Consider the following 26,467-nt stretch of genomic DNA (forward strand, 5'->3'; position numbering starts at 1 on the left):
TTTTTTGGCTCATGCTTGAATCGGCGTACACTTGCAGATTTACGCATCCAATGTGATCGCACTAGACTGCCGACACACAAACGGAGAAAACCTGCCAAAGAGAGAAAATATGACAAATCCTGGTCACTGACTATGAAGAATAGGAACAAGTAACAAATTTAATAAGTAAGTGACCACACCTTTACGTTATCCATATCATAACAATTTGTTCGATGAATATAGCGAGCTTTAATGTAAGCTTTCATCATTGGTTAATAATCACTCCTGAATAATGCACAGATTTGTTATGATATAACATGGTCTTACTATGCTAACTTATTTAAAGTGTGTTTATCAGCCATAAAGAAACCTTAGTTTAGAGTTGGAAATAGATAGCCTATGATAATGAAAATAAAATATAAGTTACCGGTACCTACTGGATAAGACTGAATATTGAAATCTTTTGCTGAGTAAGCTAACAATATAATCATTTAAAACATATTTTAGTCTATAATAAAAACTATTGGAAATATGTTGGGCTCTTTTACTCAATATAATCCAAACCATAAAAGTTTCCAATTTCATAACATTCTTGTTATAGGTACTTCAAGTAGAAGTAGAATTTATATTCCAATAATAAGCTCTATAAAAAAAAAGAAATACTTATTATATTATATGATGACAAAAAACTTACAAATTTACTTTCGCCTTACTTTCTAATAAGACTTATTTGTGTATTTCATCTGAAAAGTTATGAAATCAAATAAAGTTAGATTGCCATACTACAAGATTTCAAATGGGGAGTCTGAGTTCCTCTCTGGAAATCAAGGTGTATTGTAATAAAAATAAAAAAACAATCTGTAGGCCTAGTTCTTAAAACTTTCAGCAACTCAACTATAATCTTCATTTCATGACAATAAATTATTAGACTACGTGTTTTGAAATTTAACGTGATTATAACTCAAGTACAAATAACCTACAAATTTGTTGACTAATAAATAGGAATTTTGTGAGAACTCAATGATTGCTGCCCTTAAAATTAATGATAGATGTTGAAATATGTATCGGGAAAATAAAATAACAAGCCACTATTCTAAAAAGTAATTAACAGTAGAATTATCAACGTTTATTCACGAAAAATTCCACTCGACATAGGGATTTCAATGTAAACACGGGTTGAAGTGTACGCTTTTGAACAGCTGATCACCTGAGTGTTCTAGCCTTGTAGTTCCGTAAGCAACGGTATTAGCAATTTTGAAATGTAATGGCTAGTCGCGCGTGTAAATTCTATTGGTCGATCCAGCGCATGCGCATTACTTCAAAGTATTCATAGTGGAATTGTGGAACGCTAGGAACTTCAAGGCCATCTCTGTTTACTGTCGATCGGCTCTCCCATCGAACAGTTGGGGATCCCCCTTCTTATCAAGGTGAACAGATGATTATAAAATTTGCACATTTTGTTTTATTGTTTGATTTTGATAAAAGATAATTTATTTTATTAGTAATAGAAACCTTTAGATTTTTTATTCCTTTTCAAAAATGTGTTATTTATCTCTTACAACTTGTTTAATTTTTATTTTTTTGACTTGTGTTCAACAGCTGACTTGAAAGTCGATTAAATAGTAAACAGCTGACTAAAATCGTCTGTGGAACTGCGAGTTGATAAGCAAAGGGCAAGAGGTTTGTATTACTATTTTTGTATAAATTTTGGATTCATTTGAAAATTTTTGACCCAGTTCATAAGAAGTCAGTAAGAAAAGAGAAATTATTCAATAAAATTATCTGGTTTAAATTTTCTTGATAATATAAGAGAACCTAAGTGTTGTTAACGTTAACCTAACTTTACCTTCAGTTTTGCAATACTAAACTAAAATTTATCCAAGCTCTAAGGTTTTCCAAACAGTTTGTAATGCTAATACTGTATCAAATGTATTCATAATCCATTTTAAGAGAAATAAATATTTTAAGAAACTTTTAAACCTCCGTCAAATGACGTGATGATTCTTACTTGATACTTGTATCTCACTGGAAACGCTGCTGCATCGTGGTCGTCACTCTGTAGATACTCTTCTACCGAGTAGTATGGATTGGCTAACAGATAGCTCTTGAATGCTTTCTTGAATCTGTCCTCTCTCTCTATGCTTCTAATGCTAGCCGGAACTTTGTTGTATATTTTTGAGCTGAGGAATTTATGTCCATTCCTGGCTGAGGTTAATGTCACCTGCTCCACGTGGATTATCCGTGTTTGGCGAGTGTTATGCTGATGGATTTCCTCTTTCCTCACAAAAAATGCAGGCTTCCTCCTCTCCATCATGGCCGATTCCAGAATGAACATTGCTAGTAAAGTCAATATATTTAATTGTTGGAACAGCGGTTTACAATGTGCTAGGTATGCTCTGCAAATTGTTTGTACAATACGCTTTTGTAAAAGAAAAATTCTTTTGGCCAGTGTTCTTCCACCCCACACTGTTACATGTTACGACTCTTGATTGTTCAGTCCCGAGAAGAGGTCGACTAGGTTTGGAGGACATCAGGCTGGCTGCCTTGCAGCTACTGCAAAACAAATTGCCAGAGAAACAGAACTCATTTGAAGTACTTTTTTCCCTCCACCTCTTTTTAACCTTTCTCTCGTAAAGCTTCTCTCTGAAGCATTGACCCACTACTTGAAAAAAATGCGTCGTATAATATAATACATTTTCAATTTTTAGCAGCTCTTTTTTAATTTATTTGCAATAGATATGTAAATCTTGACGGCTGCCTCTACACTCTAAAAAAGTAGAAAAAACCCCATTTATCAATAGTCAACTCCTTAATGTGTGATCACATTAGATGTTCAAGTGCACGCTTGGTTATGCATGGCCAAGCGTGCAGATGATAAACAAATATGGAATGAGTAATAATAACACTCACACTCAAAGCGTGCACTTACTAATTGCGTTCAGTGTGAGCAGCTACATGCAAGTCACAACTTGTTTCAATGATCCCAAGCTCACATGGTATGTCTTCTAAGAAAATTCAAGTCATCTGTCCCCGCAGATGATTTGATAAAAGTTTACCATTCACTGTTCCATAGTCACATAAGCTATGTAGTTCTACTGTGGGGCTATGCAGCTGAGACAAAAAAAAATATTACTGCAGCAAAAGAAGGATATGAGGAAATTTTCATAAGCGGGGAGGATTGTTCAATGCAGACCACTGTTCTCATTGACTTTTTATAATCAGTATTTATTGGATTCATCGGAGCATGTGATGGAAAATATTGAAAAGTATGAGCAAAGACATGCTTCCCATCAATATCATAGAATAACAGCGGATAACTTGAAACATCATGTATTTATTATTTAGTGTTTCGTGGCTGACGCCATCGAGTCCACAAGTTTTGTTAAAGGATGAAGGAGAAGGTATTAAGGTACATACATCTCAAATGCAAATCAAGGACCCAGGGCCCGTTTCCGATGTTGGTACTGTTGTCATAAGAGATTGGGAAGCACTGACTTCAGTAGAAGAATGAGAGAGATTCCTGCATCCAAGCACCTGTACTCTGTCAAGGAGTTCCTGACAAGAGGATGTCTAAAGAACAAGGCCTAAATCACCATGATAGAGCCTGGTCAATGGCAATAATATGGGTAAAAAGGTAATAATAATAATAAGGTATCAGCTAATAGTGTCGCATGTATTAAATACATCTCATCAATTAGTCAACTAATCTCCATGTATTATTTTCCAGCTACAATGGAGTCTCAATTCTCACCACACTTTAAATTGCCGTTTGCTGATTTCGGAAACTTTTTTGTCTCACATCAAGACTTTGGACCTTGTGCTAAAATGGAAATGCAAGCTTTGAATTGCTTAGAAGCGTACGGTCGTGTTCGTGCCCAGGAGAAATGTGCTGACCTCATAAGTGACTTCAAGGAATGTTTCCATGGAAACTTACAGGTTAGTATCATAAAAGGCCATTCACTTTCTGACAATTTGTTCCAACTACGTTGGGCTACTATGTTGGTTCTTTCACCACTCACGCTCTGGTAGGTTAGTCCGACATCCCCACTCACGTTGTAAATCGAATTTGACAAGGCGGCTGACCTTGCGAGGTCGGACAAGTCAGGTGAACAGTTCACCAACTTGTCCGACTCGACTGGCAGCATTCGCCCCGCCCACAGCAACTCCATTCACGGTCCAACTTCGAATTTCTGGACCTCAAGTTGGACAAAATATCAGATAGTGAATGGTCTGTTTTGAATATATTAGGATTAAGAGTTTTTTGAAAGTGATAAAGTTATTCAACAAGTCTTTAATTTGTATTCGGATACAAAATCACTTGACAATTTTAAAAGTGCTGCAGCATACTTCTTCTTAGGTAAACTCGAATCAATAAATTGTCTTGTTATGTGGAGGTGATTGACCAAATCTTGAGGACAGTATTCACTTGAATCAGAAATCTGATGAGCGTTCAGTATAAAGGCTGTTCGGTAAACTTTTTTCATTATTTAAATTGGATATTATTTTTCATCGTTAAGATCATTATAAGAGTGAGAAAAAGTGGCAACTGAAATTTTTAAGTGGTCTAATAAGCGAGTTATGGGTTGTTGAAGTGCTAACTTTCCAGATTCCGTTTTCTTTCCAGATCATGAACGGTTTCGACTATATTATTAGAACTTCTCTTAAAAATTCAAAAAATGTATTTTTCTAAACTAAAACTTTTTATTCCCCATAATTATCGTTCATAAATAGAAAAGTAACATTTTTGTAAATTCGATAACTTGTTTATTTTGGCATTAATCGCGAAAAAACGCTTATTAGAACAAAGCCAATTATATACTAAATGTATTTAAAAAACTCCAAATGAAAATTCGAAACCGTTATTTCTAAAAATAACCTTTCTTATTATTATCCTTAATAGAACATTAATATTTATTTACTAATTCCATAATTTTGTTTGTTTGTATTATACATTTTTACTAATTTTATTATAAAAAACTTTAATCCCATATCAGTGAATGAAGTTTGTAAATAGTAATTATTACACGCAATAAGCAACTAATTACTTATACCCCAACACATATAATATATAGTGGGGTGTATATTTATTCATTGAAATTATCATTTATTCATTGTTGAAACACCGCTGATTTATGTAGTTATATTACAATACTATATTATCAATATTCTAATGTTGCATTCAATCTTCATTGTAATTAATAAGTTTTCATAATATGTGAAATTTGCTGCATAATTGGCTGTTGTACTGTAATTTATTGTAGATTCGTGTATGAACCAGAATGTATTGTAACTTACTTACTTACTTACTTACTTGTTTATGATCTGGAAAGAAAACTGAGTTTAGCACTTCAACAACCCATAACTCGCTTATTAAAAGGTGTATAAAAAAGGCATATAAAAAGGTGTACCGAACAGCCCTAAGTTGAACGATGATTGCTTTAGGACACCCAGTTGGTTTTAAGTTTGAACCACCTTTTCATTTGATGATCATCAATCTATTATATAAAAGCGAAATGGCACTCACTGACTGACTCACTCACTCACTCACTCACTCGCAGAACTAAAAATCGAGTGAAAGGAGCCTGACGGCTAGTCAATAATAATTCAATGAGCGTTCAATGATGATGATTTGACATGATTTTTTATTAATTTATTGATCAATCATTTTATGATTAGAAAGCAAAATTTCAGTGTCTGAATTGCTTGAAATTCAGGAAAAATTCTTAATTTGATATGAAAGCCCTTTATGAATTTTTTAGTCGTTACTGTAAATTTATAGATTTTTTACCAAAGTATTTCTGATATAATTTGTCAATATGATTGTAAAGTATTATTTATCTTGTGGTATAAACTCTGTACCCCTTGATTCAAACAACTTATTCATATTGTTAAATAAGCTCCAGTGCCCTTGATTCTATGAACTAGCTTTTATAATTTTTTAAAGTGTGGTCAAGGTAGATAAAAGCGGTACCTCATAATATATACTACCTATATAGGAAGTCCTGAATAAAGGTATAACGCTCGTCATCTGATCAGAGCTTTCTATGTGTCGATGTGTGGTGGTACCTTGATTGGCTGATCATGAAATATATTTCATTTAATCATTATCATAGTATAAACATGTATGTTGGTGATTTCCACTCAAATGATGACTAATTTCAACCCAAATGGCCGTCTTGTGTTGGCAGTTCTTAGTTGAAACTGAACAATTATTCCCAAAATAAATTCACAAGTGTGAATTTGGCTGGATCATTTACTTTATCAATTTAATTCAAATTAATATTTCCACTGAATTCCTCTTCATATTTTATAATTTCATTCCAGAGGCTGTTATCATTGTGACTGATAACCATTTAATTGAAAATGTAATCAAACTCGTAAAATTTATCTTTCTAAGGAACGCTTATAAGTTAGTATCCTCAATTGAAGAGTCCAAGTAATTAGATAAATAATTGAAAACTCTCATGTTGTGAGATTTTCGAACCTCTAAAACTTGAATAATCATGATAATTAACTGCTGTTATGCTTACATCTATAGTTTGAAAGAAAGATAAGGTTATCAACTTCGAATTCTTCCATCATAAATTATCGTTCTATCCATAAAACTGATTGGATTCTCTGCCAATCAATCATGATGGATGATTACTATGGCTGGCCACTAACGGTAGAACAACGTCACATACACATGTCCATCCTCAGCGATAGGCTTCCAACATAAAATACACCTATAACAATAAATAAACCACTGGAAAATTACAAATTATAATGGTACATAAATAATCTAAACTCAAATAGAGCAGCGAAGAAAAAATAAACAACAAAATAATCGAATATACTAAAACCTTACCTAAAAAAATTGCTCGAAGCCTTTCGCTATGATGACACAACAATGAATGATGACAAGTTTACACACATGTTCATAATGCATATCCTGTCGTTAGTGGCCAACCTTAGGGCCCGGCCACTTAGAGAACGATCTGCGATCCTTCAGATATCTATCATGATCTTATAGTTGCCGAGCCCGTAGTTGACAATCTTCAAATTGTTTCTCCTCCAATTGTTTTTTTATTAATGTATCAATTTATAAAACAAGGGAATAGGAGGAAATATTTTCAAAATTCAAACAATGTTTCTTGTTTTTTGTTTGAACAGTACAAGAGAATGTTGGCAATGCGACTTGAAAGACACAGGCAGTACTACATGGGCGAGAGGGAACAGCATTTTGCCCCTTCACCCAAGTCTGGAAGTTTTTAATTATAATTTTCAAAATTGATTACAAAGTAGTATGATTGTTCTCATTGAGTTTCATAATGTATAAAAATTCATCAATATAAAATTTATCTAATTAAAATATTGCTTTTCTTCATTCGAGTTGCTCATGTCTATTATATTATACAACCACTAAGCTACTATTGGTTAATTGCTTACTTTGGAAAACATACGCAAATCCTCTGTCAAGCGGATGCAGGCTTCTGATTGGTTCACTAATTTGCCATTTATGGAAGTTATTGAACCTAGCCTACTGTGCGATGACTATATTATAAAGTCTATGTAAGCCAAAGGGGCGGTGTGCGATGTGCTTTATTTCTCTTGAGATGATCGATTATCAAAAGCTTCGGAAAATCAAATCTATTGATCGATATTGATGAAAAACTTTAGTCAATATAAAAAATATGCAAGATAAGTTCTCATCAAAACCTATAATGTAATATAATTATTGTTAGTGGGCAAATAAATATATATTTTTTATAGAATAAAAGACAATGTTATACCCATGGTTTGGGGTGACTTTATATCCCAGTTAGAAAAAAATATGGATTCAGGTTAATTTCAAGAGTTAGACAATGTGAAATCATTTGTAAACCTTTAACATGAATAATAACAAAAGCAAATGAAATCCACTTTGAAAAATCACAGACTATTGATTGAGAGATATTTTAGTTTCTGCTGCTCAAAGATCTTTTGTAGCGTCGAGGTATGATGTCTGCAGCTGCTGCAACTGCAACAAATGAATACGGTACTCAGAACGTATCAGTTTCAAGCAAGGTGAATATATTTTTTTATTACAGTAGATAAAAGACGTGATATTTATCATAATATTTTGGATTGTATTTGCATCACATTCTGCATAAAATCAAAATTTTCATATTGAGACAAAGTCAGTCCAAGTTCAACCTAAAAGCAGAGAAAACTACTACTATATTGTATTCTGTGCTAAAAGTGAACCTTCTGTATTTAACTAGTTACAGAATCCGAACCATTTCTACTATGAAAAAAATATATTAATTGAAATATAATAAAAAGACAAAAATAAAATGAACTTACCTATATTATAAGTCTTTTGGAAATGGGGTTTCTTATTTGAAGTTTTCTGACAAAATCACAGGAATTGGTTTCATTTCATTAGTTCAACTAATAATTATATCGATTGTAGAAAATAGAAAATTTATAGCTACGTCTATCAATGTTGAGAATCGAATTCGGATAACAGAGATCGGAGATGAACGGATTTTTTTTTCAAGAAGTAGTCAACCTCAAACCGGTTGACGGTACTAAAGTACACTTTTCGAAGAACTGACAGAATATTCTCTCTGTTCGAGCAATTTCGACTTTTCGAAAAATAAGTCATTCAGTCAGGATGCTTTTAGAGAGATTTGTTGTACGTTTCATAGGAAAAGTTAATTCTTCTTTTATTCAATTTCTTAAGTAATTAAAAATATTATTTAATCAATTGAATCATCTATTTTGTGATAATGTTCAGGTTTGATTATATTTTAACATCACTGATTACACAGCTGACCAATCAGTGACTGTCACAATCAGCTGGCTGGATGAAGCAAGCAGACAAGCCAACAGTTTCGTTTCATTTCAGTTGTTGGCAATGGCAAATTAGCATGATAGCTTAGCTCTCCTAATTTCTGTTCTATTATCTTCTCTTCTGTCAACTGTAATAAAAGCTACAATTATCAAAAATATTATGTAACCTATTTATTGAATAGTTTTGTTGTTTAATCATCCCATTACATGCTTCAAAAATATCACAATCGAATTGTAGATGTTGACGCTACTACCGGTAGCAATCCTTCATAACTTATTTTTTAACTTCATTTGATTCAAGGACAAACATACAAAGTTTGAATAGGAACGCTCTTGATGAATGATTGCAACTAATCATTCTTTTATCTCAAGACGTTTGTACGTTGACCAATTCACTTTTATCTTTGCTCTTGAGCTGCTAACACTTCTTACTGTGCAGTTGTCTAGCAACCAGGAACTTAACACGATATTAATCAATAGAATAATAAGTTATCTATTAATATGGAAGATAAGCAGAAGAAGTTGGATCTTGTACGTGACTCGATTGGCTCGTATCCAGATTTTCCAAAGCCAGGAATTTTATTCAGGTATGATTTATGTAGTGAAACAAATTTTAATAATTTACCGTACATTATATAAAAGAAAAAGCCCAGTTTCTTTTAAATGCCTGGTTAATAGGTGGGACTGGTATCTCAATCTAGTAGACATTCTGTTTATGAAGTTCATTATCAAAAAACGTTTTTTCATTCCTTGAAAAATCATTCCTGTTTATTTTCATTCCTATTTGCGCCTATTCATCGCAATAGTTCATGAACCGAAACGCTAAAAAATAAATAGGTAGTACCATAGCCACCTTTAATACATGTATTATTAGCCACCTTTATGTATTAGAGGTGGCTATGGCAGTACCTAGCTAACACAAAGACACTATTACGATGAGGTCCACATTATAATGGCAGTTATGGAAGATAGGAGAACCAACAGTGTTGCAAATATAGCTGATACTGGTAGGCCTATATCTAATGTGATATTAACTATTTTTATTCTTTTCTTTAAAATAATCAAAAATTAATTATAGTTTATTCGTCAAGAGAAAATATTTTTAATGATAAAATTACTAATTTTCACAATTGAAATGAATTATTTGGTACGGTAATACTGTGAATTGTATTATTGCATCGTTGAAAAACGATGTGGTAATGTTGCAGAGCTAGACAATGATAGGGCTATCTGCTTTGTTGAATGATAGACAAAAATAGCAACATTAATGTTAATCTCAAATACAGTTATTGTGATAATGTGGACCTTACAATGGTGAGACATAGCAACCTGTAGAGTTAAAACTTCAGGCAAAAATTTTCATATAGCCTATTCAAAAATTAGTTCTCAAATTAATATAAATTTGTTGATTTTCAAGATTTATTTATTTTTACATTGAGTTCTCTAAATTGCCAAAATTTTATGATTGGAAGACGTGGCAGAGGCCTCAACAATTAATAATCCTGGCCTCTTCCTCCTTCATGTGATTAAAGAAATAGGAGGCATTTCCTCTATATTTGAGAACGTGGTGAGGAACTCGGCAGTCTTACTTCTCGCCTCCGAGACCGATAATGCTACAGTATTATGGTCTTATTTTCGGAGAGAGAGAGAAAGAATGATATGTGCGAGTGAGAAAGTTAGTCCCAATTCCACACACTCACTTCCAGCGTTTGAGGGGCCAGAACTATTCTCGATGCATCTATTGTATCGAGCTGCAACCAAGGCGTGCAGCTAAACCACATCTTATAATGGTCTCTGGCAAAACATGACGTAGAAGTTGACTCGATGAACGAACTTCACCTGCCGAACGAGTATAATGGGCTATATCGGTATGGTACGACGAGATGGCCCCTGGTTTACATCATTAATTTCAAATCGTTGCCAGGGGCCATCTCGTTTTACGCTAACAATAGTAATTATTCTGCCAAGAGATGTAGCCCAGTAGACGGTAGTGCATCGTATTTTTGCTGAGGAACAATTTTTATGAAAATAACTCCTTTGCTACTGTTCATTAGTTAATGTAGATTATCTGGGTAAGACATATGGGACAGATTGGGTAAAATATTAACAAATTCTTAAATGTAAGAAAAACAGTATGAGTTATGTCGAAAATCAATGAAGTAATATTAATTTAAAACTGCCCATCCTTAAAAACTGACACTCAGGACACTGTAAAGGCGTGTTAGATGAATTTTGCACGCTAATAATAATTGAACGAGCGTTAGCGAGTTCTTACTTTTGACTCACTTGAAAGCAAAGTCGTTGTCCGTCTGTTTGTATGTTCTACAATAACTTTAGAAAGAATTGATTAGCTGTTTCCTTAATAATTCTCACCAACTGTATTATTACAAGTTGCGTATTTCAGAAATCAATACAGTTCATGAGCGAGTACTTCAACCCAGGGGATCACTTGTAAAGTATCACTAATTATATTTGAATTCATTTTATTTTTCCAAGCCTTCTTATATTGTTCAGGTTAAATTGTTTATTATCATGGATAAAGAAATATCAAGATACTAAGGGCCAAGTCACATGGAGCGCTATTTAAGGTGTTTTTGCACTGGTGGCGGACTAGTCAGCACTGCAGGAAGCTCTCCGATTGGCTAATTATAAGCTGTTTCTCGAACGCCAATCCAATCAGCTGATAATCACCCAATCGGAGAGCTCCCTGCCCTGCCGACTCGTCCGCCGTCAGTGCAAACCCGTCTGAAAAACCGCTTCATGTGGCTTGGCCCTGATTACATGAATTTTAATTCACATTATAGAAAAACGTGCTAATGTAGCTGAAGAAAAATGTACAATAGGATTTATTCAACAGATTATGATTTTTTCAGAGATATATTTGGTGTGTTGCGAAATCCTAAAGCGTCGGAGTGCTTATTTGAGTTGATACTAGAAGAAGTGAAGAAGCTGCCTTCAATTGACATAGTTGTTGGCCTCGACTCGAGAGGCTTTCTGTTCGGACCTGTCATTGCTTTGAAATTGGGCATTCCATTTGTCCCTGTGAGGAAAAGGGGAAAATTACCTGGCAAGGTGCAGCAAGTAGCGTTCGTTTTGGAGTATGGCCAAGTAAGTGTAACCTCAAATCTGACATTTAATTCTGCAAAACAAACTTTTGTATTGTTCTCAAGATTCTCTTTAAACTCTAAAATCGAAATCAGAAGACGATATATCTGAATCCATATCTGATGGATTTAGTGCCTATTGCACAAAAGCCGGTTATATTTTAGTCGTGAATAATTTCACGAGAACCAATCACAGAAGCCTTATTTTCGAAAAAGCCTTCTCTGATTGGTTCTTGTGTAATTAACCACGGTTGAAATTTTACCGGCTTTTGTGCAACCGGGCCTAAATATAAAACTTTGCTGGCAAAAATTTAAGACGATAAAGATACAAGTAGCCTATCTCTACTATACTCTATACAAAATAACTTTTGACTTGGAATGGACATGCGCAGCAGAGAAGGCATAGAGCGGTAAAGATACAACGGCGGCGATGTTGCCGTCTTGAATAGACCAGCGTTCTCTAATTTCTAGTGAGTATTCAAGCGCTCATGTTGAACTTACGAAGTGTTCTCTCTGCGAGCACTGACTCGACTGACTCTAATTGACAACTGCGCTTCCACCTATGACTATCCATCACTGTAATTGGCTGATCTCCCTCCATTTCTCTGCAATTTTGCTAAATAAGTAACATATTTTGCACACTTTACTTTCAATTTGATGCTCACGTTATGATATTTCCCTTTGGCTCAGGGGTACCTGTATCATACCTTATAGAGTTTTTGTAATTAAAAAGTGTTGTGAATTTTACAATTTTTGGAAACAGGATGCCCACAATAGCTTATATAATACTATGTTGTTTGTCCTCATTTCAGAGGAACCTGTAAAATATGATTTACCGATTTTTGTAATCAAGAAATGTTGTGAATTTTACAATTTTTGTAAGCTTTACTGCGTGAGTTTATATAATTATGATCTAAGCTGGTAATATAATTTTTATAAATTATTACGGTGGAGGTAATATAAATAAGCTTAATTCTCGTAAAAATAGAGCCTGTATTTTAATTCTCTCATTCAAGTCTCCTGTATTTGATAGGTTGGAACTTGATATAGATGCGGATTAGCAGTCTATTTTTATGGTAATCAAAGTTAAACAAACTAGCATGAAATCTTGGTTTTTGAACGAGACTTTGTCACCGTTGAAAAATCCCATTTTTTAAGCAGCCTAATTTTCTTATAAGAGTTGACTTCTAAAGTCGGCAGACAACGAGAAAGTTTCTGGTATACAGGATTCCAGCATTTAGCGACATCAAAATAGATTCAAGTTAATTACACTTTATTCCTTTTAAGGAAAATTTGTGGAGTATCCAGGGACATTCTCGAAGTGTGCCAACTATAAAGTTCATTTATTTAGGAATCACTCCAAAATTATTGCAGATAATTCAGCATCAAAGCCAATTTGTTGTACCATCTATACTTCAGTAATTTTAATACTATAAATATTAAAATTTTGTTTATTACTATAAATATTATTAAGTATGTTGGGTACAGTTTATCATAACTCTGTCCAATGAACGATTTGTATTAATCAAGTTTGAACTAAATTTCTACATTCAAACTTTTTAGGATGTCCTAGAACTACAAGAAGATAGCATAAAACCAGGCCAAAAGATACTTGTTGTCGATGATTTGCTAGCGACTGGAGGTAAGTAGAGGTTTTATAAGGAAATATGATAAGCAATATTAAAAATTTCATCCTAAATTAATATATTGTGGATATATGTTATTCTTGGAGAATACAAAAACTTAAATGTAGATAGATATAAAACTATATTTTGTGACAAACCCACCAAAATTACAATTAGAAACACGTCTTGAAAACTATTTACATAATAGAAACCACATATTAGCAGACAATATAGCTACAACATCATGATAAATAATTGAAGTAGAATATTTTGATACTTTCTTATAATTTTATTCAAAATTTTATCCTAATACTATATATTTGCACATATTTTCATTTTGACAAATTGATGTGGTTGCATTATACCTAGTCTCACGCCTTTCTGTATTGTGCACATGATTTGAAAATATTTTAATAAAATTTCCATTTTTTCGAAAATTAATAAAAAATTGGAAATAGAATACTGAACAAACATTATTTTACATGTTACACATCTTTTCTTTGTTATAGTGATGATGAGAAGACCCAGCTTTGCATGGGTTACGAGTCACCATCAAGCAATTTTCCACCGCATGAGATATTTACTGTGTTTATTTAAAAAGTCATGAAAATACTAAACGATAGTGGATATAGCTTAGTTAAGAATATGAAAATTTAAATGTAGATAAATATAAAACTATAATTTGTGACAAACCCACAAACATTACAATTAGAAACACGTCTTGAAAACTATATTTACAGAATTGAAACCACATATTTAGCAGAAAAATGATTGGTATAACCGTATAAGAGGATAGAAAAAATAATATATCTTTACTTTATTAGAAAGTAAGTGTACGATTTAGCTGGTGATATCATGTTTGTAGGAACTATGGAAGCAAGTTGCAAACTCATTTCACAAGTTGGAGGAGAATTGGTGGGGTGCCTTGCAATAATAGAGTTGATTGATCTACAGGGAAGAAAAAAACTGAATGCTCCTGTAACCTCCATAATACAATATTAGTGCAAATGCAAACAAGAGGGCTTCTAAAAGGTGAGTTGAATGTTATCAAATCTATCAACTATCATTTTTGACTTAGTGCCTTCTGCTTGTAAGCTGACGATATGATTCACAAAATACAATATATTATAGTTATTTTAACGTAGATATCGTAAATGCTTATGTCAGCATTATTCTAATCATGTAAGCCAAAACAATCTTCTTGTTTGAAGAGTTTTCGTTTACGAACATTTATCATAACTTGAAAAAATAAGTAGTGGTTTATTCTAGCCAAAATATACAGTTATATACTAACTGAATGTAAATTAACATGTAATAGGATTGATTCTTGGAGGCAAGAATTAGATTCACCCCACCACAAAAGGTGTCAGCCGCATATAGGGGAAGCTAAAGACTTCAACTAATTCGCGGATTCTAGAAATGTTGTCTTTGGTGCTTCAAAGTTCAAATTTTCTGATTATTACTAATGTATTGAAACATATATTAACGGAGATATGAAAATAATTGGAAACTAATTATTATTTTGTTTCAGGAGGTCTAACTCAGGTTGTCTATATGCTTCAAAGTTCAAATTTTCCAATTTTCTGATTATTACTGATGCATTGAAACATATATTAACGAAGATATGAAAATAATTGGAAAATCTTATTATTATTTTGTTTCAGGAGGTCGTCTAACTCATCAAATCTATTCAAAGAACGTCTATTGGGTTCATAGAACACTCACTATTGGGACCAATTTCTTACAGTTCGTTTGTGATTTATACATTCCATTTTTTTTTCTATTTTTAATACGTACCTAGTAAACATTTTTCAATTGCCACCAATAATGAACATTCCAAATAATGTTACATTTTTTAACCAATTTTATAGAATTATAGTTGTTTTTAAGTTATAGTTTTACTCCAATTTGGGCTCAACTCCATACTTATATTATCTCATTTCTATTAGGTAAATTATTATAGAATCAAATGTAGGTAGGCTTATAAACTTATTCATCATTTCAACAATTTGAATAAGAAATAAGTTTTAATAATGCAACTTTATTTCAACTGAAACCAAACAGTATTTAAGGCAAATTAAACATTCTTTTCAATATAGTATCGAATATTCCTTGAATTTATCAATAGCTTTACGAAATTGAGTAACTTTGAAAATATTTCCGTTGATTTATTTTTTGAAATAGTATAATTGACTGACTATCCTTAATTTTGTGTAAAATACAAGACATATTGTCAATTGTTCCATCTGTATACCGAATGAAGTTTATAGAATGCATAATAAATACATTGTTTTCATTCAGTTGTTAATTGAATTTTTGAGAATGTTACTAAATGTGTGTTAATTATAATGTTTATTGAACTGCTTTAATAGCTATAAACAAGTTTCCTAGTAGTAAGTAATAAAATGGTAGAAGGAAGAGAACATGAATATAATGAATAGAAATAATAGAATGGATCATTACCGGTACTCTAACTAGAAATCCTACTATGCTGTGAAACATTAGTGTATGTAACTTTGGCCTCTGCTCTCAGGCTACGCTCAGTTAGAATATTCCTAGATTCAAGAACAATTTCAAAATGTTTTGTGTCTTCTAGATCAAATCCGGGAGCAGCAGCAAGAAAGTTGGAGCACAAGCGATTTATATTATTTATCGAAGAAATCATTTTCATTTTCTTCTTTCTCACCCTGAAATAATTAAACATTTGTTAGTACATTTCGCTCTGAGGCCATGTCGATATGAATAATTGAGATGAACATTCAGTCAAGTACTGTGTCGGAAATAATACAGTGGATCTCTTTATTACAGATGGAATTAAATAGAGAATGCATTTATTCAAATGCTAATTAATATATAATTATTATTTAACGAAAATCCCAAATAAATGCTGCAAATCACCCCGAAGACTTCTGCTACTGCAGACATTGACAACAGGGTTAACAGCTGGATGGAAATTCGATGAGTACTACTATCCAAAAATTAGTTGCCAACCCGGGAATCGAACCCGGTACCTCCCAATTGCTAGTCAGGAATGCTTACCCTTACACCAAACTGACAATCTCTGGATAGTATATATATAAAAAATATTAATTAGCATTTGAATAAATGCATTCTCTATTTAATTCCATCTGTAACTGGTTGGCCGCTGTGGCTTTGTATAAAATGAGCGCTGCTATCCAGAGATAGCAGTTTGGTGTAAGGGTAAGCATTCCTGAATAGCAATTGGGAGGTACCGGGTTCGATTCCCGGGCTGGCAACTAATTTTTGGATAGTAGTTCTCATCGAATTTCCATCTAGCTGTTAACCCTGTTGTCAATGTCTGCAGTAGCAGAGGTCTTCGGGGTGATTTGCAGCATTTATTTGGGATTTTCGTTAAATAATAATTAGATCTCTTTATTCTTTGATAAAACAGTGGTGGATTTAGGAGAAATAATCCAAGTCATACAAACTAAAAAAAGTGCAAAAGCATATAGAATATTTCAAACTAAAAATGGTTCGATGACATGGAAGAGTGAATACTAACAAGTATTCGGAATCTACGGCCAATCTTAAAATCGAACCTACCCAAATCTTGTTTAGTTATAAAATAGAATTGTAGTACACTTTGAAATTAATAAAATAATAGATTGAGAATACAAATTATAACAACTAGTTTTAGTGTTCACACCATCGTCAGATTATAAAAAATAAATACCTATCAAATCAGATTTGAAATTTATTTTTATAACCTGACGATGGTGTGAACTTTGGAACTGGTTGTTATAATTTGTATTCTTAATCTATTATTTTATTAATTTCAAAGGGTACTATAACTAGTAGTTCACGCAGTTATAACGACGTCCCAAACCATAAGCACATCCACACTGATACACGAACTAATTATTTGATCAGATCATGCGTACACAAGATTTAATTATCATATAACGCATTCTGGAATTTAGCGCGAGAAAACCAGAAGACATCTAGGCGCCCAGACAAGCTGTTATAAGTTCTTTGCATCCTATTTAATAGTGCATAAAAATTGCATTCAATGAGGCATGCAATTTATAGTCTACACAGCTGCAAATTTTTTACCAAGTTACATTGAGATATTGATTGCATGCGTCATGGCATGCAATTTATAGTCAACTCGACAGCTGATTTATGATGAATAATTCTATAGTCTGGTTTTCACTCTAATATTGACGTATGAAGGAGGCTCCTTTTTCCTTTTATATTATCCTTGAAATGCAAAATTTCCAAAAACCTTGTATATACGTCGACGCGCAATTTAAAAAGGAACATACCTGTCAAATTTTATGAAAATCTATTACCGCGTTTAGCCGTAAATGCGCAACATATAAACATTCAAACATTATGAGGAATGCCAAACCGTCGACTTGAATCTTAGACCTCACTTCGCTCTGTCAATTCTATTTTATAAATAAAAGAAAGTAGTCTTGTTTAGTTACCTTACAACCAAAAATAGCTACCGATCAGTATAAAAATCGAAATATCTTATTCCCGAAAATCATACACTGACGTATATCCAAACTGTATATCCATAATTTACTATGTTTTATAAATGACTAGGCACTCTTGGATAGATCGCGTCGTGAGCACAAACACAATCATAGTCATATACTTTGACTAATTGTCACAGAATATAAAAATCTGGTGTGGCGCACTCACACAACTTTCCTTGCTGTTAAGAAAATTGATCACCTGAAGCTAGTGTTCATGCGCATCTCAAGCCTACTTTTTAAAGATCTGAGCCAGCTGGTGACAGAACAATAACGATGGACACACGAGGTCTGCTATCTCTTAATAGTGAATTTAATAGATAGAATCAACAGTTTGCAATTGAATAATCACATTTTCTCAAATTTCAAGGTTATTTTAGGTGAAAATGTTATAGAACATTAATTGTAGAGATTTTCATGCTCAATCTTTTCTACTCGGAATTTTTCGTTTAAATTATATCTGAGACCTGATAATTGGAAATCTAAAAGCCAACTTTGCATAGGTGGGGCGGAGCTCCTGAAATTTTTAGCTTATCAATGACTATTTAAGGTACAAATTTGATCAAAATCGTTGGAGCCATTTTCGAAAAAATCGCGAAAAACCATGTTTTTGACAACATTTTCGCCATTTTAGCCGCCATCTTGAATTGCATTTGAACGAAATTGTTCCTGTCGGATCCTTATAGTGTAAGGAGTTCCAAATTTCAAGTAATTCCGTTAATTGGGAGATGAGATATCGTGTACACAGACACACATACACTCATACACACATACACACACACACACACAGACCAATACCCAAAAACCACTTTTTTGGACTCAGGGGACCTTGAATCGTATAGAAATTTTTGAAATTGGGGTACCTTAATTTTTTCGGAAAGCAATAATTTCCTTACCTATGGTAATAGGGCAATATAAAAAAATGATTCACCTCACGAAAGAAAATTGTTCATATTGCATCATTAATTACTGAAGAATGACAGAATAATTTACAATTTTTTTAATTTAGCTCAGCTGATATTCATACTAAAATGGAAGATGGAAAGAATAAGGAATTCTGTGTGATTCATCATATACCGCATATTCCCTGGACCATCTATTGACAATCAACAACTATGAACGCATTAAATTCATCATTGAAACACTGACTTAATCTATTTTTTTACAATTCAACACTTTACTGATAGATTATCTACCAATAGATTGAGAATATGTTTTCGGAATAATAAATGCTGCATGACTAAGCACATAGGAAGTCCGTATTTAGATGTAAATGGAAATATTAGTAGCTTTTCTCAATTAGCCACCGAGTTATTGCTTTCTTGAAGGTACTGAACCGAGCAGTCTGAAGATAAATAAATAGATAAATGTCAGTCTTTTATTTGCACGTTATAACATTACAAGTGATGTGGGCGAAGTTGAGGCAATAAGAGCCCCCTCTTCCACTTGACCCAAAGCGAAGAAGACAAATGATTGAACTGCTTCATTGCCAATGCCAGGGAACAGTATTTTACTTAATAAAGCGGACAGTGGGGTATATTGATATTAGCTCTTCCTCTGATAATGGGCCATATGGATAAAGTTGAGCAGTTGCTTATACTTTTAAAATATGGAGCATTTGCTTCATTTTCTATGAATAAACGTGAGCAAAACCTTTTGCTCATGCTCATCAAAAAAATAGTTTGAGCGTTTCCTGAAAAGGTGAAGCTTATACTCAAAATTGTATGAATAAACTAGAGCATTTGCTCAATTTTGAAGCACGTGAGTCTAGTTTAGAGCAGCTTATCACCTTTTGCTCATAGTAAAATGGCTCAACTAATTCGTATGAGGAAGAGGAAAACATAGCAGATACGATCACAACCAATACCGTAGTTGAGAACTATAAAACTCTTTTTAGATTCAACCATGATATATATATCACCATTATTCCTACGAAAGAATAAATACAAGAGATAGCAGCAACCTGATATAAAGATAGCCATCACAAAATAGGAAATAGGCATTTAAGAAGATGAGTGTGTAGACGATTATAAGAAGGCTATTGATATTATAAGAATAATGCTGAAGATTATTATAGAGATGACATTTTTCACACTATTATTTGAAAATTCTAAACTCAACTAACCTGAAACTCTATTCATGAATAGAAAACAGAGCAGACGACGCAAACACAAATGGTGCCCCCTACTTGCATATTTAGCGCTTCCGTGAGCTATAAAAACAAATTAAGGCTACAAAAGCGAATCAGCTGATGAAAAATCTTTAAAATACGTGAGCATTTGCTCCAGAGTTCAGGAGCATAAGGTAAGAGTATAAGGTAAAGCTTATTCATATAAAAATGAGCAAATGCATTTGCTTATATCTTTTGCTCATGAGCAAAACCTTATGCTCCATGCTCTGGTTTTATTCATATGAGCAATTGTGAGCATGGATTTGTCGTCTTACTGTGAAGGATTCGTAATGAGATTTCACGTATAGGAGTGATGAGAGAATTTACTGCCCATAAACGGTATGTAGGCCCAAACGACGGAAAAAGTGGGTCTACAGTGAGTGTTGAAATCACTGTACGTCATTGTTCTTAGATATTTCTTCTGCAGCAGTAAGAAAAATATTTTCTTACGTCATGTCCTCACGTCCTTCTCGTGAGCCCAGAGTCCCCAGGGAGTATTAGTAAAAACAAAACCTAAAAGTTTGAAAGTTAAGGCTGTGCAAAGGCTAAAAATAAACTTTCTACTGGTGATGTTTTTCGAAGTTTTTCGATTTGTATATCATCAAGCTGTCAAAATGAAAAAGTTTTCTCAGGAAAACATTTTTTCCGATCATTACTTTTCAAGATATGAGCGCCTAAAGTTTAAATTTTGGAGACAGAACATTTTAAATTTGGTAAGAGATAAATCCATGAGATTTAGAGGTTTGATTCTTCAGTTGATCTAGTAAAACAAAATTTTTCTGAAAATATCAATTTTGGATAAAATTATCCAATTTACTAAAAATGACCAAAAATAACTTTTTGTTGAGTTATTTTTGGTCATTCTTGGTAAATTGAATAACTTTATTAAAAATAAACAATACCATGAAGAATCAGTCCCCTAAAACTCATGGATAAACTCATATCTCTTATCGAAATTGAAATGTTCTGTCCCAAAAATTTAAACTTTAGGTGCTCATATCTCAAAAAGTAATGATAGAAAAAAAAGTTTTCCTGAGAAATCTTTTTTATTTTGATAGCTTGATGATATATAAATCGAAAAACTTTGTAGTATATCACCAATAGAAAGTTTATTTTAGCCTTTGCACAGCCTCAAAAGGTAGGTTAAGGGGTTGGGTTTTTGCTTTTAAATGGAAATAATATGCTGGTATCATCCAAAATGTTTTGATAATTAACTAGAATACAGAAAGCTTTTATCTCAAAACATGTTTGTGTTATATAGTTTGGCCAGAAGACAATGTAAGATTTCCGGGGATAGGATATTTTGCTCACCCTACCGATCAGTAGGATTCTCGTAGTTGATTACCAGTTAACCAGGCCAAACTAGCCTAATTCAAACTTGAATTAATACAAGAGTTACTTACGCATCGCGTTCCTTCTGATGTCTAGGTTGCGACAACTGGTTCAGACGACTTCTCTCTCTGTATGCTTCAAATCTGTCATTGGCTTCTTCGTACATCGATCTGACATATAGAAGCTGCTGCAATGTTGAGTCACATTCTTTTTCTATCTCGTTGTATTCGGCCGCTGAATTCTCCACTTCATACATCATTTCGATGATTTTTCTGAAAGTACAAGGGAGCCCATTTAACACTGAAAGAGCCTTGGAAACCACTTACTAAGGGTCGCATTTTTCAAAGTTGTTTCAACTATTAATCCAGTTTAATCAATGTATGGTCGTATCTATCGTAATGTGTTTCCATTGAGTCAGCTGATAGTTTGAAATTCAAGTTCAACTTTTTTGGTGAAAGTGGCCGTAAATAAAGTGACCTCTAGAAAAGAGTCGTGAAGCAATAATGTTTGTCAATTTATTCTTCAGCACACAGATTAAAAACATAAATATAATGAATGATTAATTTCAATTAATTAAGATTTGTATTTAAAAACAAGTGAAATTTGCATTGCCTTTGAGTCTACACAGATCTAAAATATTGTAGAGTTCAATAGAGAATCTCATCAGGACAAATAACTGGAATGTTAACTCTGCCCCAGACATTCATCCTTCCATTAATTTCTTAAACAATCTGAATTGAAAATTGTTTGTCAGTTTCCATCAATTTATTTTTCATCAAAATAAAAATCCAATAAAGTGAGAAGTAGCCGATACTTCTATATATTCATTTTCACGAACGTGTACTAACGTTTTATCCTCCTGTGATGGATAGCCAAAATTGTAAACGAGGGCTCTGATTGCCTGAACAGTTCAGCGTTCGGCTAGAGACGCGGATAATGGTTAACGAATGAGTTGAAACATTATGAGACATATGACTAATTTTCACTACACTGCGCGCTGCGCTGTTTGTAGCGATGTTCGAGGTTTGGATGGTGGACATGAAGACTGTTGACGCCGTTAAGCAGTTATCTTTATGATGGACTTTTGACAAATTTTGGAGTTAGTAGGTGAGTTAGTGTGAGTGAGTTAGTAGGTGACATCTGACCTTGCTACAATGCAGTTCACTTCTTCCATAAGATTGTTTGACCACTGTTTTGTATTTCAGCTAATTATCATCCTTTTAGTAACCAAAGTAACTCAGTCAATTTCAACTTCTTAATTAAACACACTAGAAATCAATAATTAGATTTCACTTAGAATGTGTGACTTACTTATTACTCTCTGAACGTTTGACATCAATGGATGAGTCAAGTGTTTGATATGGTTGAACAGTTTGCTGATGTTGAACAGTTTGCCAATAGATATCTCTCATCAGTGACGAGTTGACAGAGAATTGAAAAACGGACTCATGGAGAGTACGCAAAAGAAAGGTGAAAATGTATTCCATTACTGCGAATTTATTGTCTCTCTCTATCGCTGTTGCATCAGCAATAGATTTTGATAGGTTGAGATTGTCTGAAAAAAATAAGAACTACAATTCAGCATAGATTTTAAGACTGCAATTTGTTACTGCATTTTGTGGGAACAAACAGCCATGATTATATGAAATCAATTTTACAATAGAACATAGACGAGTTAATACATGCATTGTCAATCCCATTAAATACAAGTAGTATAATCATATAGGTTTTTCAGCATACATAAGTTAGCAAACAATATTTTCTATTGTGGTCTGCCTTCAGGCAATAAGGTACCTTGAACTGTACATTAACAAACATGTATATTATGGTATCCCAAAAACATAAAAAAGGAGTCTTAAAAAATGACTAATAGGCTAATGTAAAGCGTTCAGTGACCGTTATTTTCATATTTTATTTCATCCCAGTATTCTCTTTCACTTCACACCATCGCCCAATGAGAAGGATATTCTTTTCCGAGAATTGACAATTACTTGCTGAAAATGCATCGATTTATGTAGTTATTCTACTTTATAATCTTATAGGATGGAGCACGAGAAAGGCGCCGTCAAGGTCAATCTACTCTCCATCACCTGCCATTTAATCGCTATTATGCCGCTTTGGTCAAAAGATCATCTCAGTATTTGAAACTCAATTCAACTTCCAAAGCCCAATAAAGACAGTTCTGTTTTATAAATTCAGATGGAAATGAGCTTTATTACTCATTAACACCATTTCTCCTTCATACTATTTGAAAATAGGTAACATTCCATCAGCAAACTTAAGACGTTGTTGATAGTCCACTGGCGTCAACTTTTGGGTACTGATTTACCACTTTTTATGCAAAGACGGTATGATCTTTCGACCACAGCGGCACAATAGCGACTGAATGGCAGGTGGTGGGAGTCGAGTGACCTTGACGGCGTGTCACCCCCTCCACCAGCCGCCAATTATTGTGCGATTCAAAACCGTCCGTTTCCCATGGTCCACTCTGTATAATCAAAATATTTTAGTTTCATCTGTATATTTGTTGGCTATTAGTGAAAGCAGGAAGAACTGTCATTACAACTGTTTCAGTAACTTACGCCTGAGTTTGGCAGACATTGAAGCATTTCTTGTTCTCAGTAGATTGACAACATTATTGAGAAAAGCCAGGCGATCTGCATCTGAATAAGAGTTTGAATTTTCTGCACCATTGGAATCTCTGATAGATATTTCATTTCTGTGGTAAGTGGTCAGGCTTGTCTCCGCCATGATTCTGGAAAAAATAAATATAAATAAAGATTAAAATTTCAATGTCTGTGACAATTTCAATAAGTGCGTTTAATCCAATATAATAAAAATTCAGAATTTAAATCTTCATGAAGTCTTAATCTTCATAGATTAGTCTTAAGACTAGATTAAGCAAAATCGCTTGTTTTTCTTTTAAATACCCCAAATAATTTGATAAGTAAGTGGGTGATGAAGGTACATAAATAGAACTGGTAGTAATTTGGTACTGGAACTAAGGTATGTGATTTGTAACTGGTAGCAATAGTGCAAATTGATTCTTCCTTTTCCAACTTGTGAAAAGTCATTAGTTATAACTCTTGACGCAGCCCATACGGCCTTGGTGAAGAGGAAGGTAATCCACATACTATGTTGTTAGACAAACAGAATGTTTATATCATGGATTACTAAGCAATTCAATTATTTCTCCCAATGTCCTCAGATATCATATCCTGACTAGTTTATATGGTGTGTCATATCAAACTCCTAGATCATTGCTTACATTACCAGAACCAGGCAGTTCAGTTGAGTGGAAGGTTATCAGAAATTGAAAATATTCTACAAGGGGTTTCGCAAGGACCCATATTGAGCCTCCCACTTTTCATTGTCATGATGAATGATATTCCATCAGTGTTGAGTGACAGGTTGTATGACGTGAATATATCATTGGACAATCTGACTGTAGAGATGGGTCAGTCTCTGTGTACCATATCGCATTGGTTTGAGTCCAATTATTTCAAATAAAATAAGAGAAAACTCAAAGGATATGGTTTGAGAAATATCACACATCAGTTAAGGACTTCTGGGCTTCCATTTGGATTCAAAATTGACATAGAACCCACACATAAACTACATCTGAACAAAGCTGTCCTGAGTAATTTACCTACTAAGGCAGCTGATGCTGTGCCCTGTGTGTATTTAAATGATGATGTGAGGACCTGAGGTCTGCATTTATATATCTTTCATCCAAGGAATTGTGATGTATGGATTGAAACACTGGGGTGCTGCAAGTGGCGTTGAAAGAGTACTCCTACTGCATAAGATCACTATCACATTCATCACTAGCTCTGGCATGATTGATCACTGTCGCCCACTGTTTTGTGATGAATCAGCCATAACTGTCATCTGCCTCTACATCTTGATATCCCTCAAAAAATATCAAGGGCACAATGTAATGTTTGAGCCTGAGGAATGATTTTCATGACTAAAACACAAGAGGCAAAAGCTATCTGCCCTCCACAAGGCTGATTGGGATACAAAATAGCCCTGGTAGCCTCAGCATGAGGTTTTTCAACCGGCTGCGACACTGCAAAGGCTATCATGACACGGCATTCCATGAAATCTATCCATGCATTTCTTGTGAAAATCAAAAAATTGAAAACAAATCTTTTTAACCTTTTAAAAAGGTTACAAACTTTTTTAATAAACAATTAAGGAATTTAATACATTAAATTTTTTTAAAGAATTTATATTGTTTTTTTTTAGTAACTGAACATAGTATTTTACTTGATAGATTAAAGTAAAACCAAAACCGAATTGTTTTCACTAGGATAAAATAAGATGTTGAGCAACAAATAAAAAGAGTACGGTATTGAGTAATGTCTGCACTTTAGCAAAGTCTTTTTATATAACGAATATATTATATCTCACTAGATATCTAAAACTAACTGATTAATATTATTGAACTTACCTTGATGATTGATATTCAAAATAATTGTATTAGAAAAATGTGTTCAATGTATTGTAAGTTGAAATAAAAGACACTATGATTATAATAAATTGCTCATCAACTATTCAACTCATAATTCAACTACAAATCACAAAAGTAATATTAATTACATTGAGTTATTAAGGATGAATAAAAAGTATTTCAAACTTTCAAATTCCTAACAACAGTACATTACAAATTACATTGAGGATGAAGATTTAGATTTGAGGTTAGAAAATGAAAATTCAGTTGATTTTGTTTGGTTTCGCGGGCTATTTCTCATGGACATAACTAATAGAAAAGCTTCTCTCGTTGCAACTGAAATAGGAACTGAAAATGGAAAGTGAAAATAATTCCCTTGAATAATTGAATTTTGATAATAATTTTATTCAAAAATGTATCCAATTTGGTTCAATCGGGTTAATTTTAGTGACTTTTTACTTCAATTTGTAATGTTGGTAACA

The 26,467-nt window shown here is 33.4% G+C and overlaps 3 protein-coding genes across 3 annotated transcripts; 2 read left to right on the forward strand and 1 right to left on the reverse strand.

Moving 5' to 3' along the window:
* Nucleotides 1–1,411: 1,411 nt before the first annotated feature.
* On the forward strand, nt 1,412–7,350 carry LOC111057300. Its single transcript, XM_022344725.2, has 3 exons — nt 1,412–1,659; nt 3,707–3,915; nt 7,132–7,350. The coding sequence occupies exons 2-3, from the start codon at nt 3,712–3,714 to the stop codon at nt 7,231–7,233; spliced, it is 306 nt and encodes a 101-aa protein (XP_022200417.2). The 5' UTR covers nt 1,412–1,659; nt 3,707–3,711; the 3' UTR covers nt 7,234–7,350.
* A 1,476-nt stretch (nt 7,351–8,826) lies between these two features.
* On the forward strand, nt 8,827–15,954 carry LOC111057292 (adenine phosphoribosyltransferase). Its single transcript, XM_022344717.2, has 5 exons — nt 8,827–9,383; nt 11,670–11,904; nt 13,464–13,542; nt 14,391–14,557; nt 15,190–15,954. The coding sequence occupies exons 1-4, from the start codon at nt 9,298–9,300 to the stop codon at nt 14,525–14,527; spliced, it is 537 nt and encodes a 178-aa protein (XP_022200409.1). The 5' UTR covers nt 8,827–9,297; the 3' UTR covers nt 14,528–14,557; nt 15,190–15,954.
* Nucleotides 13,794–26,255, reverse strand: LOC111057293. Its single transcript, XM_022344718.2, has 5 exons — nt 25,986–26,255; nt 24,112–24,284; nt 22,841–23,084; nt 21,601–21,801; nt 13,794–16,212 (listed from the first exon to the last, which is right to left on the reverse strand). The coding sequence occupies exons 2-5, from the start codon at nt 24,278–24,280 to the stop codon at nt 15,996–15,998; spliced, it is 831 nt and encodes a 276-aa protein (XP_022200410.2). The 5' UTR covers nt 24,281–24,284; nt 25,986–26,255; the 3' UTR covers nt 13,794–15,995.
* Nucleotides 26,256–26,467: the final 212 nt, after the last annotated feature.

The sequence above is a fragment of the Nilaparvata lugens genome, chromosome 2, assembly GCF_014356525.2.
Source record: "Nilaparvata lugens isolate BPH chromosome 2, ASM1435652v1, whole genome shotgun sequence".
NCBI classification, from domain to species: domain Eukaryota; kingdom Metazoa; phylum Arthropoda; class Insecta; order Hemiptera; family Delphacidae; genus Nilaparvata; species Nilaparvata lugens.

Coding starts and splice junctions, on each gene's coding strand:
- LOC111057292 (XM_022344717.2), top strand. CDS start 9,298: ATGGAAGATAAGCAGAAGAAGTTGGATCTTGTACGTGACTCGATTGGC. Junction 9,384..11,669: donor AAGCCAGGAATTTTATTCAG/GTATGATTTATG, acceptor TGATTTTTTCAG/AGATATATTTGGTGTGTTGC. Junction 11,905..13,463: donor TCGTTTTGGAGTATGGCCAA/GTAAGTGTAACC, acceptor CAAACTTTTTAG/GATGTCCTAGAACTACAAGA.
- LOC111057293 (XM_022344718.2), bottom strand. CDS start 24,280: ATGGCGGAGACAAGCCTGACCACTTACCACAGAAATGAAATATCTATC. Junction 23,085..24,111: donor AATGTCTGCCAAACTCAGGC/GTAAGTTACTGA, acceptor TATTTTTTTCAG/ACAATCTCAACCTATCAAAA. Junction 16,213..21,600: donor CATCAGAAGGAACGCGATGC/GTAAGTAACTCT, acceptor TAATTATTTCAG/GGTGAGAAAGAAGAAAATGA.
- LOC111057300 (XM_022344725.2), top strand. CDS start 3,712: ATGGAGTCTCAATTCTCACCACACTTTAAATTGCCGTTTGCTGATTTC. Junction 3,916..7,131: donor GTTTCCATGGAAACTTACAG/GTTAGTATCATA, acceptor TTGTTTGAACAG/TACAAGAGAATGTTGGCAAT.